The 15,535-nt window shown below is 30.0% G+C and overlaps 1 protein-coding gene and 1 non-coding gene across 2 annotated transcripts; both read left to right on the forward strand.

Annotated features, from left to right (window-relative positions):
- Window positions 1-7,392: 7,392 nt before the first annotated feature.
- LOC100793141 (potassium transporter 6) lies at window positions 7,393-14,368 on the forward strand. The gene is made up of 8 exons (XM_003517717.5): window positions 7,393-8,667; window positions 8,805-9,294; window positions 10,056-10,109; window positions 11,735-11,995; window positions 12,080-12,132; window positions 12,423-12,546; window positions 12,636-12,890; window positions 13,186-14,368. Exons 1-8 carry the CDS (start codon window positions 8,602-8,604, stop codon window positions 14,247-14,249), a joined length of 2,367 nt encoding a protein of 788 aa, XP_003517765.1. The 5' UTR covers window positions 7,393-8,601; the 3' UTR covers window positions 14,250-14,368.
- MIR10405A (microRNA MIR10405a) lies at window positions 9,410-9,502 on the forward strand. The gene has a single exon (NR_161662.1). It is a non-coding gene; the product is annotated as a microRNA MIR10405a (primary transcript).
- Window positions 14,369-15,535: the final 1,167 nt, after the last annotated feature.

Raw genomic sequence — 15,535 nt, forward strand, 5'->3', positions numbered from 1 at the left:
GTATAGGATCAAAATAAAAAAGTATTTTTTTATGTATAAGGAAAAAAAATTAAAGCTTTCTCAGACATTAGAAGTTGTGTCAAAAATCCATTAGCTTTATTAAACATGCTCTATTAGTGTTATAATGTGAGGTGATAATAACAGGGACCATTATGAAGCTCTTTGCAATCTAGTTAAGACTTTACTTAATTTGAGTGTAAGTTTCCATAGTAGGAAAAATTCAGACTAAAAATCTATATTAATTAAAATTATATCTAAGTTATCAAAAAACTTTATTGCAATTTCTCATATTAATTAAAACTTTACTTAAATTACCTTTAAGTTCCCATAAGAAAAACTTACTTGAAAGTTTTCTTACTATGCCAAAATATTGTCGTATTATCAAATTTTTTCTTCTAAAAGGTTACACAGTTTTTAGACAAAAAAATCACTCGTGTTGAATACTATTAATTATGTTATATATATACGTCGGTGTGAATTAGCTACACAATGATTAAATTCCAAAATCCTCTTCTTCTTTTCTTTATTGGTCCAACGAGATCCTCTATTGAAATGAACACTGACCACTCAACAAGGTACTGCTAAACATAACTCGTGTAGCTGGTCAATATTTTTGTTGACCCATCTTGCTTTGAGACTTAAGAATATAAAAAGACAACATCATTTTCATACAACTTTTTATGTTAGTAATATACACCTTTCGTAAAATCCCCCCCCCCCCACCCCCCCAAAATGGGTAAAATAATCTCGATTAGCTGAACCTAAGTTATATTTTAGTGTACGTTAAGCTCCAAAAAATTGTAGCTAGGCTTGTAATTAGTTATAAACCTAATTAAACTATTATACTAAAGATAAATGTGTTGTTGCCATGAGGTACTTGCTTATGTGTATAGCTCCAAGCGTCTTGACCTAATAATTAATACGTATGCACTGACAACTAAGTTGTTTAATTGAATATTCATCATCTAATCTTTCCCCCGATAGGTTTTTACCTAATTAGGCACCCAATGAAGCATCTAGCTTAATTTCATATTAATAGTGGGCCTTCGTATAAGTTTTATATATTAATTGTGAATGAGAAGAATGATGTAAATTATTACGGTGTCATTTTCTTTGCAGAATTTTCTAAGTTTGATTAGGTTTGATAAACTCCAAAAGGCCTACCTTTTGGTAACATATGGAGACAGGGTAGAACATGAGATCAAATAATCCCATTAAAATAGTGTGGCACTTGTGTATGCGCACTTGAAACGGGAAGAAAATGATGTGCACAACAACAATCCATGAAAATTAATTGAGTAAGGATGCGTTGAGAACTTTGGTGAGTGGCTAAATTTATATTAGATATCCAATTAATTAAACATCTTGTTTGTTCAAGTTCAGGCCAAATAAACAAACTTTCATTCGTGACGGCTTAGCATCAAGTTTTATATGCGTTTTACATTTTTAAATTAATTAATTATTTCATGCATATGTGTCACATGATAAATTGTTTCGATGTATTTAGGGAAATTTGAAATTCCTTATAGGGCAATTTATTTACATCTTTATAGGCCAATTTTAAATTCCTTAATTTATATTTAGGTTATATTTGTTTAAAATAGTTAGAAAGTCAAAAAGTTAACTATATATATTTAAAATTGTGAAAATAGCTTATTTAGTTATAATTATTTATTAAAATAGTTTATAAATACAAAATTACATAAATGGACAAATGTTTAGTAAAATTATAAACAAGGTTATAAATTTAAAAGTTTAAGTAAACTCATGAGAACTTCATAAATTTGAATGTCAATTTGTAAGAGTTTAGTTAGTATAAAAATAATAATAAAATATTTATAAGTAACATATCAATTAAATATTTTTACATCATAATAAAATAAAATAGTAAATCATAAAATTCACAATATTTAAATAACAAAGTCTAATAATGAATCATTATTAGATAATAACTTACATAAGTGATAGTAGCAGGAGTATCCCAATCAAAGATTTGATATCGTTAAAAAGTAAGAATTTGATATTATTAGAGGCAAAAAAAAATTTCAATTCAGGAAAACACACAAAATAGAAATATATTGAAGTCTAAACGCATAGAAAATAATATGTAGTTTTTTATTATAATAAAACTATAATATTATGTTTTTAAATAATATTTTATTTGTTGCTATTATTATTATTTAATTAATAAAAGTTCGATCATGATTGTACTATTGAATCTTGAATGAGTTCTTTTACCAGTTGAAGGTTTTAAAAATATTAATTGAAATAATTTGTTTGATAGTGTATATGAGAGAGAAAGAGAGAGAAGATTTATATATGGAGCTAAGGGGTAGCCGGGCAGGGAAACTTATACTACATGTTTTCAATGAGGCTAATGCTTGTTGTGCGGGTTATCCCCGACACCTCATCCTCCATTATTCTATGTCTAGAATCCAATGTAAATGAATGAGGAGATAACCAAAACAAAAGTTTTTACAATTATAAGTAATAAACTGATAATCAGTTTAGCTCATTCAATTATAGTATTATTATTTTTAAAATTACTGAACGATAATTAGAATTTCAAAAATTATAAAAATTGATTAGAATATCAATTTTTAATATACTCATTACGCATTCTCTGCAACTTTTTCATGTATCAATTTATGAATCATCATCCTAGCCACTTTGTCTTAATTTTCTAAGGAGCCAGGTTTTGAACGACATTTTTGTTTGGCCAGGTTCGGGATTTGACGTTTGTACGTACGATAAATGTTTTAAGAATCTTCAGAAAATCAATTATGTGTAGATGACTAGATGCCGTCATATTTATTGAATTTCATGCACAAATTAAACTACTTTTTGTTAACCATTACTTTTAGAATTAAGAAGTTGATTAAAATAATGTAATAATAATAATAACATTTTTTGTCAAAAAAATATAATATTTAATGTGATTAATATAATTTAATTTTAATAAAAAGTATTTATATAAGATATATTAGTTATTTTCCTTTGTAAAATAAAGTTTGTCTTATAATTGATCAATTTAAAATTACTACAAATATATATTTAAGATAATCATTATAAAAAATTAACTATGATATTAGATTTCTTTTATAAGCTAATATTATCATAGTTTAATGGCAATGCATTATTAATATAATTTTTTTTTTACATTTCCTATCAACCAAAAAATATTTTATACTAATTTTTAAGGTGATTATTATAAAAGTTCATAAATTTATTATTATTATTATTATTATTATTATTATTATTATTATTATTATATATAATAATAATAATTTGTTAATAATAATTTTTCTTTACACTAATCTATTTTTGTATTCTATTATTCATTATAATTTATGATAGGACGATATTTACTTTTACTGTATTCATGGATGATAGTTAAATTCATCATAATAAACAGAAAATTAAGGAAAAACACTGTTTTGTGAATTCCGAAAACCAAGTCAACAGAAGGACATCAGAATTATTTATATATATAGCAAATCCCTTCTATGGCCGACCATAATGCTTTCAGAATGTTGTTTATCACCTTCTTCAGATTTTGGTAGACAAAATGTTCAGTCAAATGTCAAACCCTGCCCCCCTATGTGATCAAAACAAAGAAAAACTGGACTAGATATTTTCATGGATCCTGCAATTGGTTGGTTACTTTTCTAACCTAACTTTTTTTTCTTGTGAACCTTAATAAACTGAGGAAATTGAGAACCATTTAGAATGTTCTTCTGCCTTTGTTTTTGTTTTCTTCTCCTTCCCTAGTTTGTTTCATTTCAAGGCTTATATTTTATATTTGAATAAATTAAATATAAATTGATAAAGGCAAACTGCTAAAATTATGTTGGCTGATTTTATACCTAAGCGCATGGATGAATCACTATGAAATTGTTGTATATTTAGAGATTTTTTTTTGAATATATACATATTAAGTATTTAGAGAAAAAAATTGTTATTCATAATAATCTTAGGTAACTCAAGTTCTAAAGTAAGATTGTGTCTTATAAAAAAAAAAGTATTTGTGATTTGTAACAAATTAATGTTGGCTGAGTTATAAACTATTGGTAATTAGACAAATTGCATAGATCTATATATTGATAATAAATTGCTCGTAAATAGACTAATGAACAGGCGAATCTGTAGATTATAGAATTTATTTTAGTTTAACTTACAATTTTAAATTTGGATCTATCTAACCAACTCAAATAAAATATTCCTGTGAAAAAATACATTTGATCTCGTACTATTTTTTTTATCATAAATAATTAAATATTTTTATGGACGTTTTTTCCAATAAAGTTCCTGATTTTATCCAAGAAGACAAAATTGTTAATTTACATCAAAGTCGATTAGTATTTTTTATGAACGTTTGTTGAGTGTGAGTCTTAACTAGTAAACAACCTTTTTTAAATTTGAACCATTTCATCCTTTTCAAATAGTTTATTTACAATATTTGGACTGTTTTACGATATAAGTACTTCTATATGTAAGTGTTTCAAAAGATTTATGAAAATAGCTTATATATATTTATAAATTATAAGTTATTTTTAATTTATTTCAATAATTTTTTTAAAATAAATTACAATTTATATACAAATAATTTAGTCTTATTTTCTCTCCATTATAAAAATTTGTACATAAATATTTACATAATAAATAATATTTTGCAAACGTTTAATTACTTCAATTATTTATCCACACATACTCACTCTTTGTTCACAAAAGTAAATATAATTTTATAATAGATAACACCCAAAAGTTTATAATTAAGAAAAAAAAAATAGTTTTGCCGTACATGACTATGCATACAGATGCGTGTCGAAGCATAAATTTGTAATGATGTAACTATGCTTCATGATTGTTTGTGTTTAATAATAAAAAATTGATTGTTTTGTGTTTTCTCAAAAAAAATATATGATTGTTTTTTGTTGTTAGATATTATTTTTTATAAGGTTTTGAAAAGGAATATAATCAGAATATCAATAATACATATAAATATTTCTACATTATCATTTAATTATAAATTATTATATATAATAATATTATTAACTTATACATATTTTGATTAATTAAGTTAGATGTTCTTGATTATTATTAATACATATAATACATGCTACTACAAGAAACTTAATGAGAAGAAAAAATGGCATCATCACAAGGAAAATATTTTCTTTTTGGTACTACTGCTTTTTCTACTCTTTTTTTAAATGTAAATGACTAATTTAATCATTAAAATTATATCGTGTTGTCACATTAGTTCTTAAAATTAAGATTTTTTTTTATTCTGGTCTTTATATGTCGTTGTTATCATTTAATGAAAAATTTTAAGGATTTATTTAAGTTTTTATTAGTTTCAAAGATTAATATGAAAATGAAATACAACTTAAAAAACTAAATTGGACATTTTCTTTTTTTTTTTCCTTAAGGTTAGTATTTTTTTCTCTCCGTTTTTTTTTTGTCTAAAGGTGAAAATTGATTTTAAAAAAAGAGAGTGGTGGTTATTGTCAAATATTAGGTTCTGAAAAGACAAATAAAAAGAAAATAGTGTTAAAAAAGGGACATGTAGACTTTCCCAAACAACGAATGATGCTTTCTTTGAATGTAAGATTCCACTACGGCGAGCGCACATATATAGGAAATATGAGCGTCTGCTTATACAAAATCAGAATCAATTTGGTAATATACCTCTGATAGCCTATCACCTCTAATTTTGGGTCAACACCATATTATTCAAAACAAAACCATAATCATCTTCAATTATTTTTTTATTGTTGTCCTTGTTAGTATTAGCTTAAACACAAAGAAAATTAAAATGCCCTTTCATTAAATGTTTTAGCCTTATGAAACTGACAAAATATCTCATATCAAAGGCCAAAGGGTCTCATTCTTTGTACCCCATTTTTCTATATCTCTCTCCATCCTTTACTAGAAGATTATTGCATTTATTGCTGTTCTGCACATTTATATATTCATAACTGGATAGGACGAAACAGATTAGAGAGATTATTACTGGCCATGACAAGATGACGAGTTTATTACCAAAAGAAAGAAAACTACGTTAGGCACTATCAATTTGAATGAAGCATAAAATTATCTAAAAGAACTCTTTGTGATGTGTACCATACATAGCTGATAATATAATAGCATATGTGTGGTTACTGTTACCAAAACAATAGTATGTTGCCATCAATCCTCTTAATCATTTGGAGCAATAGAAAAAGTATTTTAATGAGGTCCAAAGATTAAATGATATAATTATTTTTTATGGGATTTAAACAATGTTGACATACAAATTAATATTTTCACTTGTAGAATGTATAGTTAATAAACTTTTTATGTGTCAACTCTGACATAGATCTTTTGTTTTTTGAAAAATCTGGCATAGATCCTTATCAGTATACTGTAGGAGCATTTTTTGCTTTTTAAAAAGAAAGTTTCACTAATTTTAGTCCCAAGGCATGCGTTTTTTGTATTTTATTTTTACTGCATTTTTTAGCAACAAAATCAAATGCTTTTCATTATTTTAATTGTGTAATTATAATTTTAAAATTAAATTTTATACAATTGTCTTAAAGTTGCTAAAGGATATAGAACTTAAAAATATGAAATAAAAACAAATGATTTTAACTTCCAATAATTCTTTATTTTTTTAGTAATAAGTAATAAGAAAATATTTTTCAAAAAATCCTAAGAGAAAACATGATTATTTTTTCATCCTTTGAACTATAAAGTAACGATTTTGTGATATATCAAAATGTGCCTGGTGTTTAAGAAACCTGTGAGTCGGTTTTAGTATGGGAATAATAAGAATAAATTTTAATTTCTTTTTTATTATCATTAATTGATAAAAAAAAAGTGTTCACCAATAACTAATTTTAATGAAAAAAATATATTCTGTCGTGATATTACAATAAATTTGTAATTTTACTTAAAAGAAACTAAATCTAATTTTATTCATACTAACATGTTGGTAGAATAAATTTTAATTTAATCAAGTCAAAAGCCTGGACTTTCAGAAAATACAATCCAGTTGCCAGTTTTTCCCCGACCAAATAACAGAGAAATTTTATAAAAAACGGAAGCAAAAGGAGAAAAGGGATGAGATAGATCCATCACAATAAACCATAAAATAAAATTATAAATTTTTTAGTAGAGATTATTAGTAAGATTAAGTTTTTTTTTATATATAAACGTACCTGTTATATTTGTTTTAGCATCTTGATATAGACATTTTTATATAAGGAAAACTTTTAATTTTCTCTATTCCGTTCATTATTTTATTATTTTGAATTTAATATATTTATATTTTTCCAAAAAAAAACTCTCAATTACAAAACTAAACGTAAACATACTAGAAATACTAGAAATATCTGAATTGCAAATTGCCAAATTCAACACACTCCACCTCGAGTTTGAGTTTTATCTTTATCTCCATCTCCACCTCTTGTCTATATCCTTATTTTCTATTCATTTTAAGTAATTTGCTGTTTTACAAATTTTAACCACTTACTTACTCTACTCTCTCTCTCTCTCTTAACTCTTTATGGGAAAATCTCAAATTCCCTTACCAAATTCCAAAAATTAACATATTCCGTGTCACTCTATTCCTCTCATGTAGAAAACATCATGCTCTTATCAGCTACCCCTAATTGCCCCAAAAGCAAAATAAGACTAGCCTATAAATTTTTTCTCTACCAACCCCACCACTAGCTTATAAGTTCTTCTCTCTCCCTCATAATAATCCTTCACTTTCTCTATTAAAATACACGCAAACCACGGTTTAGAAAAGAGAAACATACTTGTACAATAAAACTTGTAATAAAAAGAGAGAAAGAGACAAAAGTAAGAGGAGAAATAAAATTTCAAAATGTAATAAATGATATGACTGAGAAAAAACAAATACATAAATGTCATATTTCTTTTTTTAAAGAAAAAGCCTTTGAATTTTGATGCAAAGAATGTCTGGCTTTTCGTGTGATTGCTCCCAACCTCTTATTTGTTGTATAGGTTGTTCAACCGCTCTAGAGACGATAACTTCTCATATAAGAGAACTTGTTTTTTTTTCTTTTTTTTCTTTTTTCATTTACCTTATTTAAATTATTATATTTAATTAATCGAATAAAATAATAAAACCGATATTTCGTGTGCATCTTCGCATCCTATTTTCCAAAAAATAAACCTACTCTATTTGCAAGCTGAGGGGGTCGTTTTCCCAGAGTTGAATCTTCTTATTTTACTCAGAGAAATTGGATTCCTTGAATTTGTTTAATACCCCATCATCGATCTGAAAGTTACTTCATAGATATTATTATTATTATCAGTCTTACATAAACCATAATTATTATCATCATAATTACAATTAAATTAAATTTTAAAAGAGAAAAAAAACATGTTTAATTTATTTCTCTCTACTTTCTAATTAAACCATTTCCCACTCTAAATATATAGTTATATACTACTACACACACATGTCTTAAATTTGTGTTCATTCCAAGTGAGGAGGTAGTTTCCGCCATTTTCCGATCATCAAATCAAATCCTCTTTATTTATTTATTTTGGCTTAATTTACAAAAAAAAATAATAACAAATGGTTCTATGAGACTCACGAATACGCATGCGATGGATCTAGAAGGTGGAACAACTCGTCGAAACTCCGTTAAGGTAAGAGAACAGAGCCAAGCCTGCTCAATGTTTCAATTCCTATTTCGATTTAAACAACGTTGTTGTTGTTGGTGGTGGTGGTGGTGTCTGAGAATGTAGGCTTGTCTTTGTTTTAATTTTTGTTTTTGTTTTTGCAGAGAGAGTCGTGGAGAACGGTTGTGACTCTGGCGTACCAGAGTTTAGGAGTGGTGTACGGTGATTTGAGCATTTCGCCGTTGTACGTTTTCAGAAGCACGTTTGCGGAGGACATTAAGCACACGGAGAGCAACGAGGAGGTTTTCGGCGTTTTGTCGCTGGTTTTCTGGACCATAACGCTGGTCCCGCTGCTCAAGTACGTTTTCGTGGTGTTAAAAGCTGACGATAACGGCGAAGGAGGCACTTTCGCGCTTTATTCCTTGTTGTGCCGCCACGCCAGAGTGAGTTCTCTCCCGAATTGCCAGGTGGCGGACGAGGAGCTGTCGGAGTACAGAAAGGATTCCCGCGGCGCGGCTCCCGAGAGCAGCTTTGCGGCGCGGCTCAGAAGCACGTTTGAGAAGCACAAGGTTTTGCAGAGGGTTTTGCTGGTTTTGGCGCTGATTGGGACTTGCATGGTCATTGGAGATGGCATCTTCACCCCGGCTATTTCTGGTGAGATTAAAGAGTAATGACTTTGGAGAAGAAGAAGAAGAAGAAGCAGTTCTTTAAGTGCTTTTGGTTTTTTTTCTCTAATTAGAATTGGAGTTTTACCTCGACAATCAATGTAATACTCCCTCCTTTTCTTTTTTATGAGAAACAACTTTTTCAGTATAAGAAATACATTGAAACTTGTTTCTTATAAAAAGGACCGGAGGTAGTATATGTTTGCATTGAAGGTCAACACTGGTTCTTGAGGTGAAACTCTAATTCTGATTGGATTGGAGAACATAACCAAAAGCACTTAAGGAAGTGCATGTAAGTTTTGTTATTTGGCTTTCGAGAAAACTTGGATGGAGTTCTTTATGTGTTTCTGATGTTGTTTTCTAATTAGAATTGGAGTTTCACCTCGATGATTCGCCTAAATAAGTGTTTACATGGAAGGTCAACATGGGTTCTCGAGGTGAAACTATGATTCTGATGGAAGAATAGTGCCAAAAACAAATAAGGTGCTGCATGTAAGTTTTGTCCTTTGACTTTAGAGAAAACTAAGATGCAGTTCTTTATGTGTTTTTGGTGTTGTTTTCAGTTAGAATTGAAGTTTCATCTCAATATTTCGTTTAAAAAGATAAGCACAGGTTCTCAAGGTGAAACTTCGATTCTGATTGGAGAAAAGTACTAAAAGCATCTCAGAAACTGCATGTAAGTTTTGTTCTTTGAATTTTTGGGGGTTTTGTTGAGGAACTGTGTTGAGTTTTTTGGATGAGTGCATGCAGTTTTCTCGGCTGTGTCTGGACTGGAGCTTTCAATGTCCAAGGAGAAGCACGCATGTGAGTTGAACTTGATTTTTTTCTGTGTCTGAGTTTAGTTTGTTTAGAAGTTAGATATGAGTCATTTTTGGAGATTTCTGTTGACCTGAACATGTTTTATTCCATGAAAAAAAGAGAGTAGAAGAATAAGGTCTTTTCTTAGTTGTGTATACTATACTTTTCTCAGCTTGGTGGTGTTTCTTGATAGTTAAAAGTTGAAACTTAATAATACTCATCTTGTGAGTAACTGTGCATTAAGGACTGGTCATGGTGTTGCATTTGTCGGTGCACTTGTAGGTTGACCTATATTTGTATCCTTGTTGAAATCCTCATGAATCACATGTGAAGGCCTGCAATCAGAGAGAGGGCTTTAGGCAATGTAGTTAACATGTAACTTAAAAACAGTCTGATAAATTGGCTGGACTCTTAAATAATTTGCTGTAACTTCTAACTTTGGTAGTTTCCATACCGGTCTGTCTATATTCTGGCGTTAATTGAAACTTGAGTTATGTATCAAGCATCAATTCTGCATCATCAGCCTGATTTTGCAGCAATAACCTGCTATACTGTTGCTACAGTGAGGAACAATTCTTTCAATGTGACAGGGTGGGATTAAATATCAGATATTATTAAAATTATAAATGGATACAAATATATAGCTAACCTTTTTTTGTGATTTTGTTGATCCAACATTATGTGATATTGTATCCTATCTGTTTAAGCTTTTTCTTCAGAAGCTATTATTTTTAGCTTTTAAGAAAAACACTATTTTTTAAAAAGGTTTAATTACTCCCTATAATTTCATGATTTGTACCTTTTTGGTTCCTATACTTGATCTTTTTAGCCCCTATAATTTATATTTTAATTATCTTTTAGTTCCTATAGTATAAAGTGATATTTTTAGTCCCTATAATTTATATTTTAATTATCTTTTGGTCCTTGCTACAAAAAAAAAAATATAAAAATAATTAGCTACAAATTAGTTATAAATTATCAATTATTTTTTTTATTACAAATTATTTTGCGATAAATTATTTATGAATTACTTGCTAATATTTTTGTAGTTAATTGTAATTGATAATACTACTTATATTTTGATGATAAGGATTAAATGAGAATTAAAATATAAAATATAAAATTAAAAAGACCACTTTCAAACTATAAGGACTAAAAAGACCACTTTCAAACTACAAAGACTAAAAGAGAATTAAAATGTAAATTATATGGACTAAAAAAACCACTTTCAAACTAAAAAAGACAAATTATGAAACTATATAAATCAAATGAGTAATTAAATTTTTTAAAAAATATATGAGTATAATTATTTTAATCATTTATTTTAATTAAAAATGTTCAATAAAAACACAAACATTCCTCTTATCTGCTGAGGTAAGATTGCTTTTGCTATATAGCCAGGACTTCCATAAACTTGATGTCCATAACCAATTTTATTTTTTTTGACAAATTAGAGATTGGTTCTTGAGAATTAGAGAAGAAATGTCAACGAAAATGCTTTAATTTTTGTTTGTCCATCATATATCTTATTTGCTTTTATTTTCACTTAGAATTTTGATATCACTCTTCTCTATTACCTGAGAAATGCGGAACATTCCTTGCTGATATTACTTATGAAACTTGTTTGGCAGATGTCGAAGTTCCAGCTGCATGCATCATATTGATAGGCTTGTTTGCCCTTCAACATTATGGCACACACAGAGTTGGCTTCTTGTTTGCTCCTGTAATTATCACATGGCTTTTCTGCCTTAGTACCATTGGGATATACAATATATTTTACTGGAATCCTCATGTATACAAAGCACTCTCTCCATATTATGCTTTCCAACTTTTAAGGAAAACTCAGAAAGGAGGTTGGATGGCCCTTGGTGGAATTTTGCTGTGCATTACAGGTTGGTCTGTCTGCTTGATGATTAACTTGGATGTTATGCCAATTTGATGTTAATATTCATACCATTTCAATTTTACTTTTACAGGATCAGAAGCCATGTTTGCTGATCTTGGGCACTTTACACAATTATCAATCAAGGTATGCTATTTTAAATTCTGTCTCATTTGATATAAGATAAGTGAATCTACCTAATCTTGTATACTACAAACACAATACAGTACTATATTTGACAAAGTGACATCTTGAAATTTCACTCCTGTTGGGTTTGTTATCGTGATTGATTCACTCCACAAGTTGTAATTTATGTTCCTTGATAAGTGTTAGCATCTCTTCTGAGTCAGATTAATGCACTAAAAAGTCTTATCCGATTTAGTTATATAGTTAAATAGATTTTGGAAATGCTTATTTATTTAACCTCTCTTCTGCAGATTGCTTTTACTTCTGTGGTTTATCCATCTTTAATTTTTGCATATATGGGGCAAGCTGCTTATCTATCTAAACATCATAACATTGAGCAAGATTATCACTTTGGGTTTTACGAATCTGTACCAGGTAGGTGCTGTAACTCATTCTTTTTGAGGGAGAAAGTAGATGTGGAGAATTCTCAGCTAATTGACAGTTTTCATTCTTTTGCTTTCCAGAGAAATTGAGATGGCCTGTTCTCGTTATAGCGATACTTGCTGCAGTTGTGGGAAGTCAAGCCATTATCACTGGAACATTCTCAATCATCAAGCAATGCTCCGCATTAAGTTGTTTCCCAAGAGTTAAAGTGATTCACACATCATCCAAAATTCATGGACAAATATATATCCCCGAGATCAATTGGCTATTGATGATATTGTGTTTGGTAGTAACTATTTGTTTCAGAGACACAAAGCATCTGGGTAATGCCTCAGGTATGACACTGATTGCTATTTATGTATACATTAATTTTGCAGCAATATGATATGGAACTAGAAGCATCAAGAAGATGCATTTTTAAGAGGATGCAATCATAATTTTTCTGGGGAAGAATGCAAATCAAAGTAACCTGCGAACTTTTCTGAGTAGCATGGTTTTATGTACTTAGTAGGCATTTGATTCTCTTTTTGGGATGGAATCATAACTAGGAGGAGGGAGGATGTTAAAGTAGTTAGTATGTACTTTTTTCTGACAAGAATATGACATAATATACTTTACTTTTCACAACAGGTTTGGCAGTTATCACAGTGATGCTGGTGACCACTTGTTTGATGTCACTGGTTATTGTACTTTGCTGGCACCAGAATGTTCTCCTTGCACTTGGGTTTGTTTTCATATTTGGCTACATTGAGGTTCTCTTCTTCTCTGCTTCTCTTATCAAGTTCCTGCAAGGAGCATGGGTGCCTATAGCATTGGCACTTGTGTTTCTGACTTGCATGTGTGCTTGGCACTATGGCACACTCAAAAAGTATGAATATGATGTTCAAAACAAGGTTTCCACCAACTGGCTACTCAGCCTATGTCCCGGCTTAGGTATTGTCCGAGTGCGTGGGGTTGGCCTTATACACACCGAGCTAGTGTCTGGAATCCCAGTAATCTTCTCCCACTTTGTAACCAATCTCCCAGCCTTCCATCAGGTCCTAGTTTTTCTATGCATCAAGCACGTGCCGGTTCCACATGTTACACCTGAGGAACGGTTTCTAGTTGGTCGCGTTGGTCCAAAAGAGTTCAGACTCTACCGGTGCATAGTGCGATATGGATACCGTGATGTCCACAGAGATGATGTTGAGTTTGAGAATGATCTTCTGTGCTGCATAGCAGAGTTCATACGCACAGAAAGAACTGGGTCGAACTCTTCAAATGATGAGCCCGTAAAGGATGACAGAATGGCAGTTGTAGGGACATGTTCTACACATTCCCTTTTGATGACTGAGAATAAAGTAGATAATGTGGAGAATGTAGACTTGCCAGGACCATCAGAACTAAAGGAGATAAAGTCACCCAATGTGATCCAGCAGCAGAAGAAAAGGGTAAGGTTTTTGGTACCAGAGAGTCCAAAGATTGACACAAGTGTAATGGAAGAGTTGGAGGAGGTGATGGAAGCCTGGGAGGCTGGGGTAGCTTACATTATAGGACAGACACACATGAGAGCAAAATCAGGGTCTAGCATGTTGAAGAAAATAGGCATTAATTTAGTGTATGAATTCCTTAGAAGAAATAGCAGGGCACCCTCCTTTGTTACTGGTGTGCCTCATGCATCATCTCTGGAAGTTGGGATGATGTACCAAGTTTAATTTTTGGTTTGTCTTAGGATAGAGCTATAATGTACATATTGCATCTTATAGATAGTCAAAAGCCATCAGGTGTGAAGGAAAAATAGTATAAAAGTTTTGATCATTTTTGCCCTTGCAAACCTCCGTCTCCAAGAGAGAACATCTTGAAGGCCAATTTTCAATAATCACAATTTAACGACCACCAACAACATCTGAGGTATAATTGACTCAAAAATGAAATAACTAAAACTCAAACTTTAAGTGTATCAATAAAAAAATTATTTACTATTAATTTTTATAAAACAAAAATTTATTATATGCTGACAAAAAAAGTCACATACCAGTGACATATAACTCTTTCTTAAAATATAATAAGTATCTCTTCAAATTTACTTTGGACTTAGATATCCATCCCATTGGGCCTGCATAAGAGGGGGAGTACAAACAGTACAGATACCACAACTCAAGCACCTGACAAGAGAAAGAGGGGGAGTATAACTGGTGAAGGAAAAATGTTAAAAGAAAAAAAAAATACTGATACATGAACATTCATTAAGTTTAAAGACCTTATTAATATATTTTTTTTTATTTTTTTTCTCTTATCATATTACTTATCATGTTGATAATATTTTTTTTCTCTTTCGAGGAGCCAAATGACATTGTGGGTGTCTATCAACATTTTTTCTAAAAAAAAAGGATAAATATTCATTTTAATTTCTGAAGTGTGAGACAATGATAGATTCACTCCTAAAATATGAAAAATTATAATTTAATTTCCAAAAATAAAATAAAAAGTGACAAAACTAAATCTATTGTTAACTTTTTTTTTCATTAACATTGATAACGTGTGTGCCTATGTAACATATGACCTCAACAATCCCTGTGTGCTAATATGATGTTACGTGGTTGCCTTGCCTAATGTGTTAGACTAAATTGTCTGTTTTTAATGTTTTTACAACGGCCTCCTCCTTCTTTACCGTTTAAAGGCCAATAACAGTGACATTAATCTAGTCCTCACATCATTACGGTACACCCTACACACCATTTTTTTTTCTTTTTCCACTATTATCCCTTGCTTCGGTGTGTAACTCGTTGACTTTGTGCTCCAACTTCCGACGGCACCTTCGCCGACAAAAACATCTCTACTAGTTCAACGACAATACTCTATTCAAGACAACACCATCACAACAAAAATGTCAAACATATTATTGAAAATAATACCCCAGATTGATAGTTAACATTCAAGTATGCAACCTTTGAGAAAAAAGACCAGAAGAATCCCTGAGACACTGAAAGCATCATCTTCA

This window comes from Glycine max, chromosome 1 (genome assembly GCF_000004515.6).
Source record: "Glycine max cultivar Williams 82 chromosome 1, Glycine_max_v4.0, whole genome shotgun sequence".
Lineage (NCBI taxonomy): Eukaryota > Viridiplantae > Streptophyta > Magnoliopsida > Fabales > Fabaceae > Glycine > Glycine max.